The sequence below is a fragment of the Apus apus genome, chromosome Z, assembly GCF_020740795.1.
Source record: "Apus apus isolate bApuApu2 chromosome Z, bApuApu2.pri.cur, whole genome shotgun sequence".
NCBI classification, from domain to species: Eukaryota; Metazoa; Chordata; class Aves; order Apodiformes; family Apodidae; genus Apus; species Apus apus.
The window spans coordinates 1,440,765-1,460,764 of NC_067312.1; the positions used below are offsets into that span (position 1 = coordinate 1,440,765).

At 45.8% G+C, this 20,000-nt stretch overlaps 1 protein-coding gene across 1 annotated transcript in view; it reads right to left on the reverse strand.

Moving 5' to 3' along the window:
• The window catches only part of DCC (DCC netrin 1 receptor), a 502,453-nt gene that overhangs the window by 59,433 nt on the left and 423,020 nt on the right, over positions 1-20,000 (reverse strand). Inside the window, exons 14-16 of the mRNA XM_051642548.1 lie at positions 19,625-19,735; positions 14,720-14,914; positions 996-1,091 (exon numbers count right to left, since the gene is read on the reverse strand). Of these exons, the coding sequence (XP_051498508.1) occupies positions 996-1,091; positions 14,720-14,914; positions 19,625-19,735 (402 nt within the window). The remainder of the gene's footprint in view (positions 1-995; positions 1,092-14,719; positions 14,915-19,624; positions 19,736-20,000) is intronic.

The following is a 20,000-nucleotide window of genomic DNA, read 5'->3' on the forward strand; positions in this document are numbered from 1 at the left end:
CAGCTTCTCGTGGTTGCCCTTTGATTGTGTAATTAATCTCTTTTTTTTTTCTTTTTCTTTTTTCTCCTTCCGACTTTCCAAGATTTCTCATGGGAATACTTCACAAAGCCACGGGGAGAAAAAGCTGCTTTTCCCTTGTAGAGCCATGAGAAGGGCCATTTGGTTGGTTTCTCCCTCACGGTCCACCCAAGCCAGCGTCAGCGACCGGGTTTGCTCTCAGTGACACAGCTCCCCTTCCAGGCAGCTCTGAACACCAAGGGTGAAACGCCAGGGACAAAAACCTTCACCAGACACCAGTGGCACTCCAGAGGGAAAAGAGCTGTGTGGTTTTTCGATTTGGAAAACCTTGTTGAACCCCTCATCGGTCCCACCCGGCAGCGATGGCAGGAAACCCACCAGGCAAGGCTGGAAGGTGGTGCTGCCCAGGAATAAATTGCATTTTAGAACTTCCTGACAATCCACCTGTGAAAACCAGCTGCCTAAAGGCACCCCTGCTCTGTTACCTCTGGGTAAGCCCTTCTTCAAGCCTGAACCTTAGCAGGACACCTTTTGCAACCCCTCTAAATGCTTCTAGAAACACGCCGGGTGACTGGGCTTTTAATTCACTTTCGTTTCAACTGCTTGAGAAACGAAGGAAACAAAACCTCATTTCATCAGGGCTTCATCCAGCCAAGTTATCCACCACGATTCTGCCCTGGTTATGAAACACGTCAACTGTCTGGGAGTCCTGCTCCATCCCAAGACCACCTGCCCCAAAGAGCAAGCACCCCCGAGCACCCCAACAAATTGATGCAGCCAATTTCTGGAAAGGGTCAATCACTCATTCCAGCTGTGTCATTCCAAGCAAGTGGAAAATGAAGCTGATTTCTTCAAGTGGGGACCCAGAGCTCTTTTCTTCCATTGCCTTGACCAGAATTATTTGGCCTCAAAGGCACCTTGGTGAGGAGAAGGTTCCTTGACGGGCAGCAGATTGTGAGCCAGCATTTGCAACTCACCTGTCATGGACCTGGTGGTGGCACTTTCGTACAGAGGGACCCCTTCTCCTGCGTTGTTGAAGGCCTTTAAGGAAATGACATAATGGGAACTTGGCTCTGCAGGAGAAAAGAGAAATGGGAAAATAAAGCACAGACTGTGAAAGTCAGATCCAGGACGGAGAACGGACGAGAACTTTCCTGAAAAACAAGAAAAAAGAAGATCAAGTTAAGCAAAAGCTTGTGCAACGTAAGTGATGAGCACAACTGCTGCTCATCATCCTTGTTTCCAAAGGTTTGATTTATCAAAGACACCCAGACTGGTTGAGTGTGAAGGGACCTTCAAGATCATCCAGTTCCAACCCCCCTCCGTGGGCAGGGACACCTCCCACCAGCCCAGGCTGCTCCAAGCCCCATCCAACCTGCCTTTCAACACTGCCAGGGATGGGGCAGCCACAGCTTCCCTGGGCAACCTGGGCCAGGGGCTCAATCTTTTGGGGGTTTCTTCTTCAATAACAATCTGAAGTTCTTTTAGGCATCTGCACCTTTGTGTGCCTGAGAGCTGGAACCAGTTTTATGCATCAGCTGGACCTCCTGACCCGTCACTCAAAGTAGACATGGGGCTGTGTGTGGTGCTACACAGAGAGGGGGGATGCTGGTGGGGTACCAGTGCCTTCCCAGTGGCTCCCAGGTGGAGCTGGGGGAGCTGAGGCCATGGTGCTGAGCTCCAGTGGGCAGGGAGGCATCCAGCCCCACATGAGGGATGGTGTAGGAAGAGCTGGTTGAGGGTCACCAACAATGCCTTGCCTTGGGATCCTAAAAGTCACAGCAGGGAACCACAAAACACTCCCTCCCTGGTTTCCCACTGTCAGGATTGCACCAGTAATGGTCATTTTACCACTTTCTCACCATGCTGAACCTGCTCCAGTGGCCAAGTTCCCCACGGATCTGCTCTGAACACATCCCCAAACGAAAACAAAACGAGCACCTCAATTCCACCCTGGTTTTCCTCCTGTTCTCCGAGGAAAACAAGGCAATCTATTCTGCTGCTTCTTCTTCCCATGCACGATGTTTCACCCCCCCACCTCCCCAACCCCCTTTTTCATTTTTCTATCTGTTCATTCCAGTTGTACAGAAGAAAAAGGCAGCTGGACACATCGGGCTCCCATACACCTGCCCAAGATGCCTCCTCCCGAGTCCTCTGCTGAGAAGGGACAAAAGTTTCCAAGTGAGGAGGCATTTATTAAGGTGCTGCCACAAAAACTCCTCCTGCAGCGTGCTAAATTTCATCTCCACTTCCACCACATCAGCTCAGTGTGATGAATATTACCACAGTGAAGCTGGAGTGAGTAAACAATCTTTAAGCACTTACTGTGTCTTGGTACTAATCTCCTTCCCACCCACATACTCTGTACTCGGTGTGACATCCAGAGGGAACAGTGACACATTTGTTTCATGTTCAGGTGACTTCTGTGCTGCTGTCACAAAAGAGCTAAACTTTACAAACTGCCAAATGAATGACTGGTGCATTAATAACTCCCCGTGCTGTGATGTGGGGTTATTAATTCAGCTGGTGCTCACTGCAGTGCCATTAGTTCCAAGGAAATGGGTTTGTATTCACAGAGATGCAGTAGCTAGCTCCACGATTTCCACCATATATTCCCATACTGCTTTTAATTTCTAATTTAACCAAGTGTCGTGGCTCTCCAGGTTCCACATGAAGTCTTATTTCTTGAGACACAAAGTCATGACTTAGCTGAGAGCTTGAGAGTGTCACGTTCAGTCCTACCTGCAGAAGCCAAAGAAATTCATCTCCACGGTCTAGACCAACTCCTTCTCCTCCTTCTACCACATCCCAGCTCTTGTGCTGATTTAGGAGGTTGGAATTACATCTGGCAGAGTGACACAGACCTAGGGTAGACTTGGGGAATGTCTCTCCCCTGATTATGGCCGGAGCAGAGATGTCTGGACTTCACTTGGCTTAAATGTGAAATTAAAAGGCATTATCCAGAAAGAAATGTCACCCTGAACACTACTTTTCTTTTAAAAAGGTGAAAGACTACTCAAGAAATCCTAGAAATGACTGTCAACCCCCCCTCCCAAGCCCCATATAACTGTCACATCTAACCAAAAGACACTGAGAAGTCCCAAGAATGAATAAGCCAACTGAGTGACTATTAATTTGAGCATGAAAAATCTACTCGCAGCAATTGATAAATGAGGTGGGGAAATGTGAGAAGTTCATGGAAGATTTTAAAATGGGATTCCAGCTGCCCAGAGAGCACCAGGGAGAGTCCATCATGTTTTCTAAATGGAACAGACTGCCCAAGGACTTATGTTTAGAACTGGTCTGGGGGAGGATCCATTTGCAAAGAGGAGCTGGGATGAAGATGCAACCTGGAACTGGTTTGGGGGAGGCTCCATTTGCAAAGAGGAGCTGGGATGAAGATGCAACCTGGAACTGGTTTGGGGGAGGTTCCATTTGCAAAGAGGAGCTGGGATGAAGATGCAACCTGGAACTGGTTCGGGGGAGGATCCATTTGCAAAGAGGAGCTGGGATGGGGATGAAGATGCAACCTGGAACTGGTTTGGAGGAGGATCCATTTGCAAAGAGGAGCTGGGATGAAGATGCAACCTGGAACTGGTTTGGGGGAGGATCCATTTGCAAAGAGGAGCTGGGATGAAGATGCAACCTGGAACTGGATTGGGGGAGGTTCCATTTGCAAAGAGGAGCTGGGATGAAGATGCAACCTGGAACTGGTTTGGAGGAGGATCCATTTGCAAAGAGGAGCTGAGATGGGGATGAGGATTCAACCTGCAGCTCTTGCTTAGAAACAAAACAGATTCAGGTGGTTATTTTGCTGCTAACTGGAGCAATAAATAATTGCTTGAGTCTCCTCTTAGAGAAGAGGGGAAAGGGCCATTTGCCAGGGTGCAGTGTTTGAACCAAGTATTAATGCTCAGTTTAGCCCAAGAGAAGGAGAAAATGAGAAAGCATGACTATTATCAGGGGGCACTGTTGCTTTCTGAACTGGGTTGTGTATTAATAACCCTCCCAGGGTGATTCCAGGGCTCTCTGTTGGTAAAATGCCACTGGAGTGGGAGTTCAAACCAGGGCAGCTTTTCAGCAGAATCCTGCTAATAAGGGCAGCAGCTAATGGAACAGAAAGGTGGTTAGTGCTCCTGGCAGAAACAACATGAAGAAACAGGGGTTTTCAGAGAGAACAATCACAGGGCACTTGCAAGAACTCAGTGGTAAATTCTGCATTTCTCTCCACTTATGCCCATTCATGAGAGTGAGGAACACAAATCTATCAAGAATGATGTTACCATTTGTATTTGCTATTCTAGGGCAGGAGAAGGAGAAAGCTAAATGCTCTTTTTCTGGCAAAAGAAAGCTTTTCTTGCCTTTGAAGCAGCTGAGCAAAGAATTCAGCTTTAATTAGAGCCAAGAATCAACATGTCAGTGTTGGTGTGGAGCAGGCTCTGGAGATGAAGTGTTGTGCAGGTCAACTTAAAAAGAAATTAAAAGAAAATACAGGAAGTTCAGACTAAGCACGAACAAAATCCCTTTCTTCTCCCAGCAGATCTTGTCACTGGACAAAAAATAATCAACACACAGCAACTCATTCCAGATACCCCCGATATTTTCCTCTTTAAGGGGTTAACACTGGGACATCTCAATGGGGTCTTTTGAGAGGGAATTAATTTTCATGCCTAATTTCATTTCCTCTTGAAGCAACAAATATGAAATAAATGCTGCACAACTAGATGTAAACTCCAACCCAAGGAAAGCTCCTCACCTTCAACTACAGTGCTGGAAAGAGGGTAGCACAGTTGGGCTGATTTTCCAGACCAGCTCCTTTCTCCCTCAAATCAAACTTCATTCTCAAGTCCTCTTCTCATTCCCACTTTCCCCAGTTACCTGATAGGAGGGAGCTGCAGAGTGCTCCCCAGATGGGTGCCCTTTGGAGAGCAGAAACTGAGATGGGATCTCCTGATCATCATGGAAACTCTGCATTGAGATCTCACCCCTTGGACTGTGCTTGAGCATCAGCTGGGCAGAAATCAGCAGGTGATGCTGGTGTGACCCAGAGCTACCTTCCAAGCTGGCCCTGCTTGAACAAAGACTTGGAGCATATCAGTTGAGAGATCTTGTCCAACCTAAGCCATTCTGTGATGATTAATACCTGCTCACTTAAAAATGATGAGAGCAGGAACCTGGCTTAGATGCTGAGCTGAGGAGGCAGTTCTAAGTCAGCTGCTGGCACAGGATCCCCTGTCATCCCTGTTGTCCTCACTGTTTGCTTCACCAAAAGCTTCCTGGCTCCTCTTTGTTAGCAATCACTGAATCATCCAATCATTTTGGTTGGAAAAGACCCTTAAGATCATCCAGTCCAGCCATTCCCCCAGCCCTGCCCAGGCCACCCCTGCCCCATGTCCCTCAGCACCACATCTACACGGCTTGGAAACCCCTCCAGGGATGGGGACTCCAGCCCTGCCCTGGGCAGCCTGGGCCAGGGCCTGACAACCCTTTTGGTCAAGCAGACCTGAGGGCACCTGCAGACCACAGGGTAATTCAGGGTGGCAACAACCCCACCAGGAGCAGGTAGAGGTGAGACAGGAGCATCACTTCCAGAGGGGATGTCACCAACCCAGGAACAAGCCAGGGACACCTGCAAAGGCCTCCAGAGACATGAACCAGATGCAAGAGCTTCTCCAGGGCATGGCACCGCACCCTCTGCTGGTTTGCATCAGGATCTACACAGCTTCTACTAACACTGCCCACAAACTGATATATTCAGTTGCTCAGATGAGACATTCAGAAGCAGCTGGGTCACCAGGCAGAGAAAACTGCCCAGAAGAACAAAGCCAACTGTTGATTCAGACAGCAGGAATCTGAAAGTTTGGGCCTGGGAAAACAACCACCCCAGTGTTCAAGTCCTCTTTGGAAAACAACATTTCTTCTGAGAATGAATATACAGAAGAGCTGAAATGTGGCTTCGTGTCTGCAGGACCTCACCAGCTCCTCAAGAAAAGATGGACAAGTCACTGCTTTTTGTTGCTCTTCAGCCCCTGTGACATTAACTTCTTTTTTAAGTCCTTCTGTATCTGCCTACGAGCTCTTTGAAGTGAAGTGTTTTCCCGTGTTTGTATATTCACTAGACAATGAAATCCTGATCTCACCTCGACCCTCTGGGCAATCCTGTTGCACACCAAATCAAGATATGTTAATCTGCAGCCGTGCTTCAAATATTTCCTCTCTTTCATTGGAAATTGTCCCTGAGGAGGCCGTTCTGCTCCTCTGCTTCACAGAGATGTGAAGGACCAGGCACTGCAGGGGGTCCTACCCATCTCCATTTCAAACAAACCCAACCTACCCTCTCATTTTTAACCCCATCTCACCATCCAACTTGTGACAAGTCTTGAGGACACATCTGAGCTCTTTGGGTGAGGATCTGGGGTCCTCTTCCAAATCTTTGGTTAAGTGGCAACATCTGGGGCTTTGCCTCACTCTGCTCCGGTGGGACCTCCAGCAGGGTCCTTCAGCAACCGGACCTCCTTGTCTTCTCACTGGCAGCACCCTTGCCAGAACATCTCGTAGCAAATCCTCCTGAGGAGTCAACACAGACCTAGCCTGGATGGTGCCTTGGGCTGAGCACACAGTGCAGGACATGACCCAGCTCACCGAAACACGTTGCTGCAGCTGCACGACAACCACGTCCCTCGCTGTCCTGGGGGTGCCTGTGTACTTACAGGTACTCAGGCTGATTGGGGAAACATTTAACTCCTAAAACACTGGGGAAAGGGCTTAATGGGGCAAAGAGAATTTATAGCATGAAGCTGCTAAGTGCTTTTATTTTAATGCAGTGCAGGAGACAAACAGCAAATCCATATTTACGGCTGGTTTTAAGATGTCATCTCGTCATACATTATGCCTGCTTTGCTTTCTCTTGTGAGAATTGCATTTTAACAAAGTGAGCAGGGAGCTTTTTTTCTTTTTATTATTATTGTTATTATCTTCAGCCAAGACTGCAATTTGAAGAGGCTCAGAAATAGGTCTGGTCTCCTGTGGAGATGTGAACCTTTCCACCTCCCGTGGTGCGCTGCAAGCTCAGCGCACGTCGGGTCGCTGAGGATGAGAAGCAACAACAGCAAGAAAACCCCTCTGCGGAGCACGTAGGTTTGTTATTGATGTTCCAAATGCAGCCCGACCCTGCAGAAGGAGTGGAGCAGACAATGAAGTGGAAAGACATATGGACAAATGAATAAAAAATGAAGAGCTGGGGGCTTGAGGTGCTTCCTGACTCAGAGGAAACACCAATAACCGGCCAGCGAGGTCAGCGTGAGGTTCCATCAGGCACTTGGGCACAAAAACAACACTGCAATTTGCACCATGAAGGGAGCTTGTGTTGTCCTTGGAAAAAAAATGAGGCTTTCATCCAAGGGAAGGTGTAGAGAGGACCTGGGGTCACTTGGCTGCTCTGACCTTGGCATCTGTGACTGGGAGACCAGTGACATCCCGGAAGGCAAAGCTGAGTGTTTTATCTGTCCTGAAAACTAAGCCTTGCAACAAAGCTTCCTTTTTTTGTTGTTGCTTCAGGTTTTGTTTGCTTTGCTTTTCTTTCTTTTTCAGTTGATGAATGAATATAAAAGAAAAACCAATCCCAGAACACCAGGTTGGAAGAGACCTCGAGGATCATCTGGTCCAACCTTCCTTGGCCACCTGTATGATTTCCATCATCATTTGGGATGAAGAGTTCCTCTTGGGCCTTCTGCTCTGTATCAAAAGGGGAATATTCAGCTCTTCCCTCTGTTATCAAGAGGACCTGAACATTTTGTCAGGGAAGCCTGTGCAGCTTTTTTTGGTTTACAGCTGGAGAACTGAGGCATAAACAAACTAAAGTGCTGTAAGGCAAGTCAGCCAGAGTGGTTTCCAAGCAGAGTTCTACACACAGGGATAAGGCTAACACTCACTTTAACTCAAAATCCACACAGCAGCTGGTTTGGGGGAGTTATGCAAGAGCTTTTCCTAATATAAAGAATGGACACCTCCCAAAGTGACCCTTGATATAGGAGCAATTTCTCCATATCCTGTAGGAAAGCCAAGTCAGGGAGAAGGGCCAGAAAATTGTCCCATGAAGTAGTTGCAGAAACGGTAACATTCTGGAAATGAGAGGCAGTTTTCAAAGGCAGGAAAGCAAATGAACAGTCCCCTGAGTCTCCAAGTGCCTTTACTTGTTAGTGTTGGGCTTTAAAGTGGTCGAGGAGGGAAACAGAGAGATGCATAACATTTAACATGTGTTTTGGTTGATTTTCGCTGCTCCGTTTTGTATTAAAAACGCAAAGGGAAGAAAACAACCCCAAACTGCATTAAAAAGCTTCTTCTGTTCCCTTTCATGTCTTTGTTATAATCCACAACTGTCATCTGCATAGATTAAAGGCAACAAAGAAGCTTCTTCCTCTCTCTGTGCAATGAAACAAAATGCTTTTCTGGCCTCGTTGATGTGCAAGGGTCAAACTTAATCCGATCCGCAGCTCCGATGAAGGCGAATTTGTCCAACTCGTTTTATTCCTAGCAGCATGCTTGCTAAAACATAAATTCAGATTTAAAAGCTTTGCCTCCGTTTTTTTGTCACTTGTGAGAATTGATTTTTTTTTTTTTTAAGTTTTCATTCCTTGAGTGACACAGGGATCTGTCAAGTTTGACACTTGTGCCATCCAAAAGGCACCGGGGAATCACCCGAACATTTGCATCGAGGTGTGCCGAGCAAAAAAACACCCACCCTGGCTGCCAATCTCTCCCTGTGCCACATGGAGCCTCTTATCCTGGTCCATATAAACCCCCTCCAACACCATAAAATGACATACCAGTGTGAGTTGTTAATACATTCTTATTATTCATACAGCAGCTCTAATTCTCCAAACTACCAATTAAACAGGAATTGCTCACGTCCATTAGATTTCCTCTTTGGGTCTTCACATTTTCAGCTGTGTGGAGCTTCAGGCTTGAGGGGAGGAGAGGGAGTCACTTTGAAAAGTCTTTGCTGGGTTTTTTTTGCTGCATATTATGCACTTCACTTTCATTGCTGGGCCAGGAGGATAAAAGGTCCAAGTTAAAAAGAGACGTGAAAATAATATTTCAAGTGGTGAACTCCAGCTTCCCAATCAGACTCTTTCCAGAGGGTGCATCCCAATTCCTGCACACTCAGGGAGGTGAATGGAGCTTTTTTTTGAGGTCACAGAAAGGCAACTCCACTGAAAAACTCTTCCTAAAATTAGGCTTTGTTCTTCTGTACTCAAGGAGAGAAGGGATAGGCTCTGAAGAAGAAAGTCCACAGTTCTGTAAGACTGTGGGATTTGGTGCAGCTTTCCCACCTTATTTAGTTTCTGAATGGTTTGAATACATGTCAAATACTCATTTTTATACACATTTTCTCATGGAAAGTCTTCAGGCATTTTACAGATGGGAGCATTATTGTGGATGCCAGTGGAATTACATTTCCTGATCGTTTCATTTCTCCAAGACATTATTTACAAGCACGGCTCTAGGATCTACAACAAAGTTTTATGCAAATGGTTACAGCCAGTGTGGTGTTTCAGGTATTTTTGGGGTTTACGTTTGCAGAGCTGGTTAATGGACATCTCCTTGGCATAATTCTTGCCTTTTCCTTTAAGCTTTTACTTGATCAAGAAGCTCTAAAAGAAAGCTCCATGAGCCCAGTCCGTTCACGACTACATTTAACGCCTTCTGAGTTGGATCAGCAAAGAACTTCTTCTTTCTTAGGAGTAAAAGATCTGAACTAGCATCTGGGAATTTTCCAGTATTGTTAAAACACCCATTCGTCAGCCAATAACCTTGTTATTTACAATCACAAGCAAAGAATTCAAACATAAAAGAGAGAGGGGAGAGAGAGGAGAGGGGAGAGAGGGCAGAGAGGAAAGGAAAAGGAGAGGGAGAGGAAGAAGAGAAGGGAGAAGAAGGAGGAAAGGGAGAGGGAGAAGACAGTGAAGTGGGTCTCCATATTCATTTGAGAGTCAGTCAAGCACTGAATTCTCTGCCACAGAAAAGGTTGACCAAAAGGAGGGGATGCTGGCTCCTGAAGCTTCTGAAACTGACATTGAGTATCTTTCATCCACTGCAGAAAGGAAATACAACAAATTCTTCCCTGACAAAGCTGAAATCCTGGGATACTCTGATACTCTTCTGCACCTGTGGAGAGTGTCTCCAAGGCAATATGCCCACTTCTTCATGAGAAAAAAATTACTCTAATTCAATCCAGAGTAGAAGCAGTACCTCTATCCTGTTGTAGTCAAGATGATCATCACATAGAAGAAAGTTCTCAACCCCCATTATCAAAGAGCGAGTGCTTTTCTTCATGTATTTGAAGTGATTTAGTCAATAGCTGAAGTGCTCCAGACAAGTGCTGTAAGAGCTTGGGCACAGGCTGAGTCAACCATTAAAAAAGTTCTGCTTATAGGAAGGAATCCATTAAGTCCCTGACCCGTGAGGTAAGGCTGCCAGCTGACTCCTGCGTGTTGGTGGGACACTCGTGTCGCCAAGAGGGATGGAATTACAAAGCAGGCCACTCCACAAGTGTGTAGATATGTCCATCATTCCCCTTTGGGAGATCCACTTCAGGAGCTCGTCCATCTCTTCCAAGCCTTGCACTTTCAAGCAGAGTTTTTAAAGCACTGAGGATTATGAAAGTGCAGCCAAGTGTCTTTTTGGGGTTTCTAAAGAGACTTCCATACCTGACTCCCACCCAAAAGCAGTAAGTTCTACTCAGGAAGCATTCTGAGTCCATCATTAGCAGCAGGCTGAAGTTACAAAGACCTCTGGAATTTCATCAGTGCTAGAACAGCTAATCCTGGTGTGTAGCAATGCCCACCATGGTGAAGTTACCATTATGGACCATCCACTGTGGGCAACATGGAGAAACAGTCAGATTATCAGGCTGTTGAGTGGGCTGAACTATCCTTGCTGATGTCTTTTCCTGTTTGAACAGGGGGGGACAAACTTTTTAGCAGGGCCTGTAGAGGTAGGACAAGGGGTGATGGGTTTAAACTGAAAGAGGAGAGGTTTAGACCAGATATTAGAAAGATATTTTTCACACTGAGGGTGGCGAGACCCTGGCCCAGGTTGCCCAGAGAGGTGGGAGATGCCCCATCCCTGGAGACATCCCAGTTCAGGCTGGACAGGGCTCTGAGCAACCTGATCTAGGTGCAGGTGTCCCTGCTCACTGCAGGGGGTTGGACTGGGTGGCCTTGAAAGGGCCCTTCCCACCCAAACCAGTCTGTGATTCTATGATTGATGGACTAGAGAAGTAACATGGGCTGATAGGGCTCAAATTCTGGTGACTCAGTTAAACATCTAAGGTTGGACAAAATAGTCAGAGCTTAAGAGCAGTTCCATTACATCACCAAGGTCTGACCACTGAACACCTACATATCAAGACCACAAGTGAAGCTACCAGCTTCTCCACAACCTGCCTACAGAGAAGATCTACAGTCCTGGGCTTAAATCCACATCCACCAAGCAGCAGTTGCTCCAGCAACCCTGTCACACACCTACAGCAGGAACCACCAGGCAAAGGGGGATGACAAGGGCAGGAATGTCCAGGGGAATGTAGCTGTGATCCCAGGAGGAGAATAAAGCCAGTGAGCCAGTCTGGGGGCTGTGAGCCTCCCCTCTCAACACCTACATACATCCCTCTTCTGCCCCTCTCAACTGGGAGGCCTTTGGAAAGATGTCCAGGAGGTGCTTTTGTGCAGCTCTGAACCCAGGGAGAAGAAAACTGTCCCCAGGAAATAAAAAATCAGGCATGCATGGACATACACACACACACACACGTGTGGTGCCTGAGTGTTTCACATCCCTGTTCAACCCAACCTGGCACTAGTTTCACCACAGAAGTTCCTCACCATCATTTCCCTCAGGACTCCAGCTTATAGAAGTCCAATATTGCCTGACAAGGACCTGGATGATCAGCTTTGGGCACCTGTGTGTGAAAAAGGTGACTGTAAATGAGAGAATCAGGCAGGATTTCTGAAAGGCAGCTGGTGTCAAAGAAAAGCCATTAGATGAAAGCATCTAAATGGCACACAGGTTTCCAGCAGGCTTCAAAACAGCCTACAAAGGAACAAGAAGAACTGTGGTGAACCTCAGGAAGCTGCAAAAACCCCCAGTTTTCCAGCTAGATCCATCACAGACTGGAGAGAGGCAAAGTGGGGTGACCTCTCCACAGTCTCTGCCTGAGGAGACAAAGAAGAGCTGGGGAGCCAAGAAGAAATAATCACTGAAAGCCCCGAGGATCAAAAGGGACAAGGTCTGCAGAGGGGACAGAAAAACCCACTGAAGTTCATCATTTATTGAAGTACCAGACTTCAGTGTGGCTTTCACATTTAAGAGAAAGTAAATCCCTCCTGCAGAGGTTTCAAGGGAACTTTTCCAACAGGTGGGATGAGTCCACCTAACATCTAGGAAGTGTTTTTTCCCCCCTCAATCCTGCCAGCAGCACATTTGGATTCATAACAACAATGAAGACAGGATTGTTATTAGGAAAAGAATTCTGTCTCACCATTTAGTGCCATTTTCTTGCAATGGTCTCTAATAAAGTGGGTAAATAATGTAGGAAGTATTGGCAACTGGTCTAATTTTTTAAAAGCTTTCTCAGGGCCCCTGGTCACATCCCTCAGGGGTTCATTTCCGTGGATGTTTAAATGATGGAATTAGTGCAGTTGCTCATGGAAACTGATTTTCAAAGAGGAGTCAAATTTAAAAAGGGCACAGCAGGATTTGTGACCAAAATCCTTGCATCCTTATATCCAGTTAGGGTCCAGATGCATGTGGCTTATCTGGACAATGAAGTGACACTCTTCACATGTGGAATATTTGCAATCAAACAAACAAAAAAACCCCAACAAACCCACACAATGAAAAGATACTTTGCATTTGAATGATTGATAACTTCCATGAAACCTCAGTCAGCTGGAGGATGCTCAGCAAAAAACAAAACCAACCCCACAAACTCTCACTTTGGTGACTGAATTATCAGTAGCTAAATATTTGATATGCTCAGCAGTTTCTTGACATTTTCTAGGTGTCTGAGTGTTACTTCTCTTAATTAAAGCATGTTAGTGAGACATCCTGCCTGGCTTGCTGGACTTTCTCTGTGCTTCTGCCTGCCAGCACAACCAAGATTATAGGAGAAGCCTTTTAATTCACAGAAGCAGTTCTAACAGCTCAAGTAGCACCAGCTTTCCCCAGATCCCAAGTGTAGTTACTCTATGAGGAGGTTTTTCTATCTGCACATTATTCTTAGTGTGGCTTCCACCTGGTGGCAGTGGCTACCAGAGGTCCTAGGAGCAAATATATCCCCTGGTCAGTTAACACAGGAAGGAAACCAAACACTGAAGCTCCACAAAACCCAAGACATTTCTCCAGTTGTTAATCAAGACCATATCAATCAGAGCTGACCACTTGGAATTCTCTCCAATGGAGCTGTGGAGGCATCTTCTTCCCTTTTGCCAAAGCCCAGTGGTTTAAATACCTCTGTCTGTATCATTTTCTTTTCTAATATTTCTGGGTCAACAGGGGGGAAAGACTCAACTAAAACTCCTTAAAGACAGAAAACAACTTAAAACGGGCTTGGGAAAATGGAAATTGGGAGAATTTTGTAACTAAAACAAGAAAATACATTGCATTTAACCCTGACCATTAGTTACTAGACTATTCACTAGTAAAAGCTTTCAATCTTTATATCCCACTGAATTTCTTCCCCCAGTCCAGCCCCGTTTGCACAGGAACATCCCACTTGCACAAAACAATCCCATCTGTCTTTTTCTGCAGGAGCCACCGAAGATTTGGGAGTGTTTACGTGGAGCTTTTTGCAAATACCTCCACCATAAAAATATACACCTGGACATAGTGAAGCTGTTTGATGAAATAACAGTACAACTAGTTTATTCCCCTCCCCTGGTTGCCCTGAGGGGACCGTAAAAACGTTGGATGATGCAGCTTGATGTGAAAGAAAAGCTTCTCCAGATCTCAGAGAGTTTTGGTCCAGCAGAACTGATATCACTAGTCCAGGTGTGCACCCCTAAAGCACCAAGATAACAAATCTTCCTGTAATATCTGATCATTCCCAGAACACTAAGCAGAAATCTTCTCATTTTTTACCTGGAATAAAAGCGCTAAAGAAGAAACGGCGAAGAAACCAGTTCAGCTTTTTTGGACTGCTTTTAAACTGTTTCCCAGTGCTAGGAGAAGGGTCAGTCACCACTGGAAGGATCCAGGTCCCTGTGTACCATGCTGAGAATTTCGATGAACTGTGACAGAGGCTAGGCCATGAATAATGAATGACCACCTCTCTCTCGGCACCGTTTTGACAGACGCAAAATAGGAGCTTTGCCATGGTCATTAAAATTCAAACATAGGAAGGACCAGCCCAAGGAATAACACCTCTGAGTCCAGCTCTCTGCACAAGTGGGAGTCAGTGTTAGGAGCAGGAGACTTAATAAGATCCACTGCATAAAATAAGCATTTGATAAAAGACCCCAACACCCTGACATCTCGAGAGCGTCCAGAGACCGAACGCACAACGGAACGTAGAAGCATCCTGAGAAAGCAACACAGCAAGGAAGCACCAGTCGTGAAGCACTGAAAAGAAACCTACACAAATAGCCTCAGCTCAGAGGAAGCTTTTTTCTGGGGGGAAGTGAAATGAGGGAGAGCAATGACCTACCCAAGTTTTCAATGGAGTAGTAACGCTGTTTGCTGTCCACCCTCACGGTCTCGGCGTAGGGGCTGCCCACGCCGTAGCCGATGATGTACCCGCGGACCACGATGTTGGGGTTCAGGGGTGGAGTCCAACTCATGACAATGCTTGTTGTCAAGGGCCTGACGTGAAGGGAGCTTGGCTGGTCAGGAACCTGAGATTCTGGGATTCAAAGGGACAAAAGAGAGAAGAGCAGCAATTAATATTCGCCTCAAGGTCGGCGCCGAGATGAAAAGACTGACACAAAAAGCACAACCAGGTGCCCGAGTGTTACATGCAGAGTTACATGCAATTTCATTTGAGCTACATCCTTCCCTTCCAAGACCCTCATCCTCTATTAAACAGAGTATCTCCTACTGCTTCCCAGCTGTAGCATAAAGGCACAAGAGAGATTTAAAATCACATTCATGACCCCCGAAAGAATTTGCAGCGGGACAACTCTTCTCTCCCCCACCCTATTTACAGGTTCAGCAGGATCCTGACAGCTGACTGCAGGAGCTCTGTGCTCACAGATTATTTAAGCAAAAGCTTTCCTTTGTCAGCAACACACTAGTGTATTCTGGCAATCAGCTGTCTCCTTCCTATGAAACCAAGAAGGGAATTTTAACTCCTGGATGTGCATCTCTTGCTTCGAAGCTGCTTCAAATAATACATCAACATTTCAAAAATGAATTCATCGAATGAGGTATTTGATTTACAGGTATTGCCAGGTAAAATTCAACACTTTAAGTAGTCATTAATCACTGCGAGTCTATTTGCCTTCTAGAAGCCTAATTTTACTATCAAGGTTGGATGAGTACATGCCTTTTGTTTGAGTTTACCCAATAACTATCATATCACAAGTCTCTTCAGAGGAGCTGCACAGTAGCTTGTCTTTTTGAGAGCAGAAAGAGACAAGTCACTATTTTTCCCCCCCAATAAAAAGGCTTGCAATATAACAGATGACAGCTTATATGCAAGGCACCAAGGACAGGCTAGAAAAAACACTCCAAATACAAAATGATGTAAACTCCAACAAAAGACACTTTGCAGTTGTGAAGCATTCCCACTGTAAACCTTGGAAAAGGTAATAAAAAGAAGAATTAACCCTTTTCTATAACCAGGGCCATCCTGGTGTCCTTGGTATTTTTATGTGCCTTCAGATGAGCTCTGATGAACACATGCCAGTCCTTGGAAAACCTGTTGCACCTTCAGGGATGTCTGAGGAGTCCATTACCAGTCTGAAACACCCAGCAACTTTAGAAGTCCTTTGCATTCAACTCCTTACAATTGCAAACCATGGGTCTTGCTTAAAGGTTGAGGGAAATTCACTGAAAAAGTCACTACTCACAAAAAAAAAGAAGAGAAGAAGAAAGAGTTTGCACCAGTAGTGCCACTGCACATCAGGTTAAGTTGCCATTTACCCCCCCTCCTCTCCCAAACTTTGCTTTAATGCAGCAGGAAAAGTTACTGGAGAAGCTGTTCCTCAACAGCTCTGTTTGAAAAGCAAACAGCAGAAGCATTTCTGACAAGCCCCAGAGAGAAAAGAACAATTCCATGCCTGGAAATGAGAAGCTGGATAACACAGCAGTCCCTCCAAAACTTCCTCAAAGTAGCAATCCCCAAGCAGCACAGGAAATCAGAGCATCCAAAGAGGCCTTCAAGAGATCATTTTGACATCTGACACACACAGGCTTTTCAGCTGCAGCACAGAGACCTTGAGGCAGCTGCTTAGGTTAGAACTGCTTTACTCAAACATTTCACACTCTTCAGATCAAACTATTCAAACATGAGATTGGTGCCTTTCACAGGTAAATCCCACCTCCCTGTTTCAGAAAGCAAAAGGCAGCTTCACTTCTTGCACCCTCCCTGTGAATTAAGTCCCTAAAATGAAGCTGGGGTGAGCAACATTTTTAAACTACTTATTATCACCTCTAGAATTAATTTCTGAACTCTTTTTTATAATAAAATTTCATCAACACACAGCTGCTTTTTTGAATATTCTTTCCCTTCAGCTTCCTGTACAAAGCCATTTTAATTATGGCCCCATTAGCTTTACTTTTAAACATTTTCTGGAAAAAAAAACCCCATTCCTCTTAATTCTGATACAGCTCCAAATTTTATACTCTGTGCCTTGTGTTTCACACCCCAAAATACAAAGTTAAATGTCATAATCAAGGATTTTCTCTCCTTAAATCAAGCAGTTTTGGTTCTAATGACAACGAAGCACGCTTGCCACAGGAAGGACTTGTGCCAAACATCTCAATCCATCAGGTCTCCAGGAAAGGGCCCATCCAGCCCTTGCAGGGCTCTGCTGATTTTCAGTGGCCCAGCACTTAGATACCCAGGAGTAAAACTCTTCCTGGCTCATGCATCTCCTATTGCTTTCTTTGTCAGGCCAGTTCCTTGCAGTTTTAGCCCAGTAAGTTCCCTTTTGTACCTCCTGGATACGTGATGTCAGGACAACTTCTGAGAAGCCACCTTGAGATCCCATTCTCCTGCATGAAGTGCCCGATAAGTTCTTCATCCTTATTCCCAAAGGAGCCAAATTTGTAGTCCCCCTTTAATGGCACCAAGAGTTTATCACTTGCTCTCACGTTGGGGAATCTTTGGGTATTTGTAAGCACGTGGTGTGGTCAGAACCATAAGCTGTGGACGTCAGCCAGCCCCATGGACCAGCACCTGGCACGCAGGAGGACAGCTCTTCCCGAGATCTGCTGATGAAACCAGATTTCTCAGTGCTGCATTTCTTCCTCTCTTCCCTCGTGGAAAATTAGCTTCCCAAAACATGGCAGCTGAAGTTCTGTGTCACTGTGTGCTGTGACATCTCCTCCTGGCATGCCACATCTGCTCACACAGTCCTCCAAGTCTTTCACTGCGTTTCTACACGAGGGCTTGGGCACCTGCATCTTCCCTCCAGGGAACACTGTGCTTGGTGCTTCTTCAAGGCCCCTAATTCCACTGTCAAGCTTGAAAAACGCAGCACACTTGGGACACTTCAGCAATTTTCTTAGGCACTGAAAGATGTACAACCTTGCAAAGTCAGGATAGATTTTACTCAGCCCATCTTCTTCCCCTATTTCCCCAATCACTTCCCACTACAAATTACAAGTTGACAGCGTTGAGCTCGTCATGTTCTTAAAGCAGCAACTTAGAGCTGGAGCTGAACTATATCCCCACCTACATGTATAACACCTTCCATCTGTTCCATGCAGCAACCAGAAACCCACCATCCTCAACCCACTTTCCTGGAGGATACCTTTGCAAAGTTGATGGGAGATTCCCTTGCTCAAGCTATTTAGAACAAACCCCTTGGAGAAAGCACCGCTTTCAAGTCCTCCTTGTCGTTTTTTGGTCTTCTTAAAGCACTACATTGGAGGCTTAAAATAAATATTTGAAACCTTCCCAGCTGTCAGGAAAGGCAGGCGAACTTTCTAGGGAACCTTGAAGAAGCAGCTCTGTTTGGATTTCTAATCACTCCAACAAAACACACTAATTAAATTGAATCTCCAACGGGAGCTGGCGCCGTTCGCCGGGATACGGTTCATCTTCGTGTTGCTGATGCCAACCAGGCTTCCAGGGAACACAAGAGAAACTGTTTCCACCATTCCCCAGGGTCATTCCTCACTACTGCAAATGCAAATGCATGCAAATGCAACACATGACCAAGATGGCTTGGCTGGGATGAATTCACACGCACCTACTTCCAATCACGTGTCTCCCGCGACTGCTCCGCTGGCTCCTTCGTCTGCACCCCTGGATTTGGGCAGCAGAACTTGAAAGGAATGGCTTGGGCACTAAAAAGCAAAGCTCTGCAGGGAAAACTCAGCTGTTTGCACCTCAACAGCCCCATTTCCAGCCCAAGCATCATTAGAAATCATGCACCACGGCACGATGGGATCCATTAGGATAGCTGGACCACGTCTAGAAGCATCATCACCTCTTCTTTACAACCCGGGGGCAGAAACCACAGGCCCTGGTGCTCCCGCTTTGTGGACACTCCTGGCCTGCTGGAAAATCACATTTGGGCCCAGGGGAAGGCAGAAATTCTTCAATTTGCAAAGGCTGATTTTTGAGATCCTAAGGAAATCCGGCCAGTCAATAGCAAGGCAACATCAAGACCTACAGTGCATTTAAACGGATTATTTATTTATTCTTTCATCCACTTTACCTTTGATCCTTTTTAGGTGCCTTCCTTTCTTTTAAAACACAGAGCAATTTTCATCAGTTTCCTTTTATTTTTCTATTCATCTCCTTTCTACTGCACACTGGCTCCTTATGGATTGTCTGTAGTTTTGCTGTGACTTCCATCTGTCAGACTCTTTGTTCCGTTTGATTTGCACTCTGTCTCATTTTTTTTTTTAGGTAGACTATTTCATTACCCTCCTTTTATTCCTTTCCTACTTCAAATATTCCAGCCTAACCCTTTCATTTCAATCTTTTTCTTCCCTTTTGTGTCAGCATCTGCACTGATTTAGACAGCCCACAGTTTTCAGGTATCTGCATCCCATCATCTCTCACTAATCATTCAGCTTCGTTGCCAACCTGCATTTCTAACACCTGAAAAAAGAGGATTTGACCTATTGGAGTATTTGCTCAGTGAACTGCTGGCACTGTTGGCATCATTGTCATTGTTTCTTTGATTGGGTTTATCACTGATGAAGTGATTCCCTTCAAGGAGTTCAATTCTGGCACAGAATGAGTTGAACAAAGAACCGTGGCTCCTCGGTCCGGGGTGACGACAGAGAAGCAGAACACGAGGCATGTGGGATCCAGGAGCAGAAGAAAACATCTCTGATGGGTGGTGAGGCACCTCAGTGGCTGGCAAGGGCAGCCACAGCCCTCAGCTAGAAGGCTTTGGGAGACAACAGCTTTTAGGAGAGATGCATTTACCATCGAGGTCGTTCTCGGGCGTTTCTGCCGTGTACCAGTCGGAGGGGGGTCCTGTCCCATTCACTGTCATGGCAGCCACCTGGAAACTGTACTGGCTTCCTTTCTCCAGTCCTGGTGAAACCAAAGCAACAAACAAACAAACCAAACCACAAACAAAAAAGGCAAAGAAAAAAAAAAAAAAAAGAAAAAAGAAAAAGATGAAAAAAAATAGTCAAATTAATGACAAAACCTGAGTCTGCAACAGCCTCTGGGTAAAATTCACTTTCTAGTAATAGTCCATTGGATTTGCCCTATTGAAGGGAGAACATGGAAAGGCATATATAGAATCCCAGATTGGTTTGGGTTGGAAGGGACCTTCAAGATCATCAGGTTCCAA